The sequence below is a fragment of the Arachis hypogaea genome, chromosome 2 (genome assembly GCF_003086295.3).
Source record: "Arachis hypogaea cultivar Tifrunner chromosome 2, arahy.Tifrunner.gnm2.J5K5, whole genome shotgun sequence".
Lineage (NCBI taxonomy): Eukaryota > Viridiplantae > Streptophyta > Magnoliopsida > Fabales > Fabaceae > Arachis > Arachis hypogaea.
This window is the reverse complement of record NC_092037.1, coordinates 19,568,252-19,576,093: the sequence shown is the minus strand read 5'-3', so window position 1 is coordinate 19,576,093 and position 7,842 is coordinate 19,568,252. Positions and strand designations below refer to the sequence as shown.

Genomic DNA, 7,842 nt, shown 5'->3' with positions numbered 1-7,842 from the left:
TGGGTGATCTCTTTTTTTTTGGAATTATGCATTATGCAATATACAGTGCTAATGTAGATGCTATGAATACTTCCAGTTTCAATGAAAATAAAATAAAATAAAAATAAAAATAAACAACATGAAATAAAATTGAAAAAGAAACGATCATACCATGGTGGGTTGTCTCCCACCTAGCACTTTTAGTTAAAGTCCTTAAGTTGGACATTTGATGAGCTTCCTGTTATGGTGGCTTGTGCTTAAATTCATCCAGAAATCTCCACCAATGTTTGGAATGCCAACAGCCTCCGGGGTCCCAAACTAGGCATGTAAAGCTTTTGAGCAGCTTCAAACAGATTCTCAGGCTCCCGGGGTGACGAATGTCAGAATAGATTCCAGGATCCCAAACTTTGATTTTAAATCCGCCTTTGTCTTGACCTATATTCTTCCATCCGGGTGGTTTAGAAATTGTATTCTCACTAAGATGACCAAACGCCTTCCGAGACCCATTCAATTGAACTTGATACCAATCCTTGCACTTCGAATTAAAGCATGGAACCCTATTGAATCTTGCACACCAGCTCTGACTACGAGCCATTTCCCTCTTACTCTTAAAGCCGCAGAGAGCTCTAAGCTGGCCATCTATTTCAAGCAAACCATATTCAAGTGGAAAAGTAAAGATAAAGGTTAAGGATTGTACCCACTTGAAGCTTGTATTAGGTGGTAATGGCCTTGGGATAGGTGTTTCCAGTGGTTCTGTAAGCTTTACTCCCTTGTATTCTTCTGTGAATTCCTTCACTTCTTTGCAAAACTCTTCAACTGCAACTGCGTCTTGATCAAAGTCTTCTATGTCTTCCTCGTCACTTAAGTCATAAGTTGGAGGCCGAGAGAAATCTACCTCGACATCATCTTCGTATTCACTTGGATAAGGTTCTTCAGGCTCAAAGAGTTCAGTTGCGGATGTAAGTTCGTGACTAGGAGAGCTTGATTCATGATCATCACTGCCTATGGAATCAATTTCTTGGTCTGTTCCGTCCAATTTTTCACAAGGTATATGCATTGGAGGTTTTGCACTATCCTCCTTGGCATCAATTTCGAACTTCTCAGCGGAATCCTTTACAGTTCTCGATTCCCATGGAGGTTCAGCATCTCCTAAATCTTCAACCACTTCTTCCTCTACAACTATTATGGCTTCCTCCACTTGTTCCAATGCAAAGCCATGCTCCTCATTGTCCACCGAAGTTTCTAGTGTCTCCTTCATGCTACGCTCTTCTTTTGATTCTCCACATGTAGCCATGGGAGTACTTTGAGTGCTCAGATGTTGGAAAGCTAATTTATTTACTACCTCGGTTAAGGCAGTAGTGAGTTCCAATATGTCCCTTTGCATCTTCGCTTGCCCTTGAAGAAGAATACGAATTTTGTCATGCATTGGAGAATGGGATGGATATGAGAGTTCATTGGTTGGGGGAGAGGGTTCATAATAAGAATGTGGTTGTTATTGGGAGTAATTGGATTGGAATTGTGGTGGATAAGGGTCATAAGGTGATGAATGGTGAAAAGGAACTTGTTAGTGTGGTGGTTCAAAGCTATGTTGAGAGGATGATCTATAAGCACAGGGTGGGGCTTGTTGTTAATTACAAGGGGGTCCACCATATCTATCAGCTTGGTATGCATTGTAGAGTGATCCTTGCCCATGATATCTTGGAGGATGTTGTTGCCTAAAGGGTTGATCAGATCCTCTTGGCTCCATCCATCTTTGATTCCTTAGACCTTGATGCATATTCCTGTTATAGCTTCCACTCCTTTCAACAAAGTTAGAACCAAACTCAAAGCGAGAGGGGTGAGAATTCATAATAGCTAATAGAAATAAAAGGGAAAAACAAAAACAAATAAACAAGTAAAAGAAAAATATTTACAATAACCAATAATAAGGCACACATTTGCAATTCCCCGGCAACGGTGCCATTTTGACGAGCGAAACTCTCGCGTGATCTAGAATTCTTTTGCAAATAAATTCGCGTTGTAAGTATAGCTTCTAGACCGACAAGAATTTCTTTCGTACAAACGTTTGGTTGTCACAAGTAACAAACCCAACAAAATTTATAAACCGAAGTATTCAAACCTCGGGTCGTCTTCTTAATGAATTGCAGGGAGGTATGACTTATCATTAGGTATGGAAAAGGTGGAATTTTGGGTTTTAAAAGGGTTGAACAAGGAAAATAAATTGTAGGATTTAATAAATTAATATCTAATAAAACTCTTGGCAAGGTACGAAAATTTGGAAGTCCTATCCTAGTTATCCTTATCGATGGTGATAAGAATTGAGTTTTAATCCCACTTAGTTAACCATTACTAAAGCAAAGGAAAGTCAAGTGGACTAATTAGTTAGATCCTCAAGTCCTAGCCAACTCCTAAGGAAGGGCTAGAGTTAGTAGAATTCAATTCAATTAGCAAAAATAACAATTATCAATCACGATGAGTTTGACAACTCAAGAGTTACCAATTAATCAACCAAAGCTAAAAGGGAAAAATCTAAATTATTTATATAAATAAAGAAAAGCAATCATAATTCTAAAATACCTCAAATTATATTAAATAGAAAATCCTAACATGAAGGGTTCATAAGCCAATTTGGCAACATAAGTAATTAAACAGAGAGATAGACAAATCAAAGCACTAGAATAAATGAAAGTAAAAGATAAATCAGATTAAAAGAACATTGAACCTGTAATGAAGATAAGCGGTCCTAAAATTGAAAGAAATCCTAATCCTAATCCTAAGAGAGAGGAGAGAACCTCTCTCACTAAAAACTACATCTAAACTATAAAAGGTGAATAATTGGAAGATCTCCTCATGAATGGATGCATTCCCCCACTTTATAACTTCTAATCTATGTTTTCTGGACTTGGATCTGGGCAAAAAGGGTTTTAGAAATTGCTAGGGGCGTTTTCTGCAGTTTCTGCACGTGGCGTCTGTCACGCGTCCGCGTAGGTCACGCGGTCGCGTCATCTGGGAGTTTTCCTTGTCACGCGTTCGCTTCGGTCATGCGTACGCGTCATTTGTGTTCTGCTCAAGGCACGCGTCAGCGTTAGTCACACGTTCGCGTCGCTGCCTTTTCGCACTAGGCACGCAGCTGCGTCGTCCATGCGTTCGCGTCGCTACCTTTTTTCTTCAAGACTCCATTTTTGTGCTTTCCTTCCATTTTGTATGTTTCCTTTCTATCCTCTAAGCCATTCCTGCCTTAAGAGATCTAAAATACTTAACACACAAATCACGGCATCGAATGGTAATAAAGGGTAATTAAAATTGATATTTTTAAAGCATAGGAAACATGTTTTTCACATATATCACATAATAAGAAAGGGAAAGTAAAACCATACAATTTACATGGATAAGTGGGTGAAGGATTGAATAAATCACTTAAATTGAGCATGAAATACATCATAAAATATGGGTTTATCACTCACTCCCATTAGGTAACCACTTTAGTTGATCTGATCTCGCTGCATTTTGTAACATCATCAAACAAGAAAGATTGCTAATATGATTAAAGTTAAAATAGCCAAATAAAATTAAATGCAACATTTGAATATCAAGCAAGAGCCAGACTCGTTTACCGGTCATACGTGGCTATCCTTTATAGCAAGCAACATGTAGTTTGAAGACAATGGTATTCTTTTCATTCCTATTATCCCCAGCATTATCTATTCACAACCAAAAAAAGGAGACAAATTCAAGTCTGCCATATTACGAGATCTACACAAACGGAAAAACAACCTATATAGAATTTTATCTATCACACAAGAAAGATATTTACGTAATCAAAAACAAATTTGGTGACAACATAGAAATTAGACCTGGATATTCAAATAGCCTGGGATCAGCACTGATTGGTATGAGGCCTAATCTATGGGATAGAACTTCATCTTGTATAAGTAATGTATTGTTTGCAATGTAAAATCTTTCAATAGCCATTGTTGGTACCTAAATTTATAACCATCACGTCAGAATTTGATAATCTCCATCAAACTATTATTGGCAAAACATAAAATTGGAGAGAAAGACAATATGAAAGGCCAACACATCAAGGTGAAAATAACACAGCCAGAAGATGTTATACACTCCTAGGGGTAATTCTGGTCCACATTTTATCAAAGAAATTTTTGTTTGGCTAAAGCATCAAAGCAAAGTAACATATCCCTGTTTTTGACATCATCAACCAAGAAAAAAGAGAAACAATAAGCATTTGGAATTCATCCTTCAACTCTTTGAACGTAATATTTGGCTATGAGATTATGAAAAAAATTAAATAAATACTTTTTGTATTAGAAAAAGAAATTTCATTGAGGAGATAGCATAAAGATGAGGATATGAAATCCACAAATAAATATGAGAGAGTTAGCTAAGACCTACATGGGTACACTATGTAACAATGGATGCAAATCCCTCTTAATATCGACTAGAGAGGACATCAACAGCATTAAAAAAGAATCATTAAGGACCCTTTTATTCCAACCAAATGTACCAAAGAACTTCAAAATGGACTATAAATGATGCAATATTTAAGATAAACAAGTCTGACATACTGATTATAAATATTGTGGAAAGTATTAAATAAACATTTCACCTCTGCTATAAGGATTCTTCGAAATGCATTGGCAAGTGAATGATCAATACCAATCATATCAAACTCTATGTCATCATCTGTGAGCCGCTTCACTTCAACTTTGAAATTTTGACTGAAATTATCTAATCGCAAGCTATTATCAACACCTAATGCTGGATAAGCACCAGAATACTGTATGGTATCTGTCTACAAACATCAACATAGGAAAACATAAATAGCAAGCAACCGATAAAAAAAAAGAAAAGAAAATTTAGAACCAGCATATACTTATTACTTAATCACTCAAAATGTGAAATAAGCTGAAAAAAAACTACAAGTTTTCATTGAAACTCATTAACACCTATCATACAAACACAGAACACAAATTCCAAAATAATAAAATTACAAACTGGATTTGAGAGAACAATAAGAAAAAAACAGACTAAAATAAAAAATGAACATAGAGATAGCAAGGTTTTACATGCTGAGGAGCATCGTTGTTGCAGTGGACCCGGGTCCTGAGAAGCTCAAGATGTGGAGGGAGTTTTGTTGGCACACTTTTCAAGCTCATTATGTAATCAAGCACTCCATTTTCATGCTTCATTTCTTTATTCTGATTCTCTTGTTCTTCCATCTTGGACATTGACTCGTCTTTGGATGATGACAACATTGCTGAAACTAAATAAATTTATAACTGCATCACATCAAAGTTCATCCACAATAAACACCAGTATCATAACAAGTATCAACTATTCAACATGCAAGATGGCACGTTATCAAGAGCTATTTGGACAAACACACGAAACATCATTCTGTATCTATATATGACATATACAAATGTTAAAAAACAAGAAATCGTATACTGTCAGAACCATTCATCATCATAATCGCCTCCATAGTCTAAGTAAAAGTAAAACATAACATGCAGTTAACATCGTCAAATCCTAATTAAACTTAATCACCAGTGAACAGCCAACACAAACAGGAAGAAGAAGAAGAAACCCAAATAAGGAGAAACATTAAACAGAGGACGAGATTCTGAAAGGGAAAAGAAAGCAGAGTCAGAGAGCGGAAATGAAGAGAGAAGAACCTATAATTGCTGTTAAGTCACCGTGGTGCGGTTATTTCTAACCACAGATTAACCCTTGAAATGTACTTGCAGATCTCTCAAGTATTTGCTTGCTCAGTTGGCCCACTAGCACCTCTAAGTTTCTAATAGAGGCTCTGGTTTCCTGCATAACTTGTGCTTCCGTACTTGCCACTTGTTCACTTATTACGGTGATAGCCTTGCATTCCTCTCTTGGATTTGGAATTGTGTTACCAGGAAGGCTATTAGTGGTTCTCTGATCAATTTCATTAACTTTTGTGGCTAATTGACCCATTTGAATCTCCAGGTTCTTGATGGATTTTAGAGGGTGATGATCAAATTCCAATTTATATGCCACAAAAACTCTAATTACCCAAAAATAAAAGGATTATATGTTACATATCCCGTTAAATCCAGATAATTAAAATTTAGGAGAATTTTTTTTCAAGCTGTTGTTCAAGTAAAGAGCTTTTCCAAGTTATAGAAGAACTCAAATAGAAAGAGGGTCATACTTCCATTCCACCCAAATTCATAAAATAAAGAATGAAAACAATTCTTAAATATAAATCAAGATATGAATTAAAATAGAGAAATAATAAAATCAATACATACAATAGATAGAGCTCTTAACATTAACAATTGAGGTTTAGTTGCTCATAGAAAGGAGAAAATAAGGATTCAGGTAAAATGTACTGAGTTCCAATCTGATGGATCTGAATCCCCTAGGGAAGGAAAGTTTCCCCCTTTTATAACTAATCCTAATAAATTTAAAATCTATCTTTAAAACTAAAATAATATCTTTTCCTATTTTTAAAATTTGAATTTAAATTAGAATTAATTATAGCAATCAGCAAATCTTCAATTGATGGATGGGGACCACTTGGCTTCACTAGGATCCACGCCTAACTTGGGCTTGGCAGCATGAATTGGAGTTTAGTTGAGTGAAGCTTTGCCTAACTTGGGCTTTAGTGCGCCTAACTTGAAGTGGGCAGGACCAATCTCGCGTATTGTTGTTGTGTCTTGCGCGTAACTTGAGAAACCTCAAGTTAGGTGCAGCCTTGGCAGCGAGTTCAGAGAAGAAGTATGGACTATCATATATCGTTGGAAAGCTCTCGAAGTTAGTTTTCTAACACCATTAAAATCATGTCCATTGGACCTCTGTAGCTCAAGTTATTTAGGTTTGAGTGCAGAGAGGTCAGGGTTGACAACATCATTCGCCTTCATCTCTTCTTCTGCAGAAACTCCATCAAATCTAGCTGAATGCTACCTAAAATAAACAGAATTGCACAAGACTCAAAGTAGCATCCATAGTGGCTAAAAGATAATTAATTCTTGATTAAACTCAATAATTTAAATGCAAATTCACTAGGAAAAGATAGGAAAGATGCTCACGCATCAAAAAGCCGATTGGGAGAGTAGGAGAAAGAAGAGAAAGCACCCTTGTCGAGTTAGTTATGGTGTTTTGCAACACATGCTGTGGTATTAGGGTTCTTGTAGGGTTTTTGAAGAAAACATCTAGTTTTTTAATTATATTTTTTTATTTTAAAACGCAAATATTTAAAAATATTTTTTCTTTTCTTGTTTGTTAAAATATCTTTTTCAGTGATATTTTTAAGGACTAAACAAAAAATCAAGGTTGCGAAAATCGGACCGGTCAATAAACAGGTAAAATCATTGGTTTAATAATTTATTGGTTCGACCAGGGTTCAAGTGATTTAATTAAATATATAAATTTAATAATTTCTAACTTAATAAAATTTAAAATTTCACAATTTTATATAATAAATTATTCATAATTTAATATTAAAAATTCACAACAACTTTAAACATCAAAATTCATAACTAAAAACAACCAGAACACACCTAGTGGGTAAAAAATTAAAAATACATATGGGTATATATAGTAATTAGATTATTATTGTGTGTTTGGCACAGAGAAGTTTTTGCGAAGTTTGATCCAAATCTTGTTGCAAAAATGGAGAAAAAGGAAATCATGGACATAATATCAAACAAGGCACTTTCTTTGGCAGATAGTAGGATAATGTGCATTGTAGACAATGCTAAATGCATAACGAAGGCATGTACACATTTTCATTATTATATTCATGTCTATACAATTTTTTTTTATTAATTTCTTAAGCAATTATACTATTATTTGAAGTTTTGAACCCAT

The 7,842-nt window shown here is 35.3% G+C and overlaps 1 protein-coding gene across 1 annotated transcript; it reads right to left on the bottom strand.

Annotated features, from left to right (window-relative positions):
- Positions 1-3,593: 3,593 nt before the first annotated feature.
- Positions 3,594-5,252, bottom strand: LOC140176721 (uncharacterized). Its single transcript, XM_072208266.1, has 4 exons — positions 5,064-5,252; positions 4,604-4,789; positions 3,834-3,960; positions 3,594-3,680 (listed from the first exon to the last, which is right to left on the bottom strand). The coding sequence occupies exons 1-4, from the start codon at positions 5,250-5,252 to the stop codon at positions 3,607-3,609; spliced, it is 576 nt and encodes a 191-aa protein (XP_072064367.1). The 3' UTR covers positions 3,594-3,606.
- Positions 5,253-7,842: the final 2,590 nt, after the last annotated feature.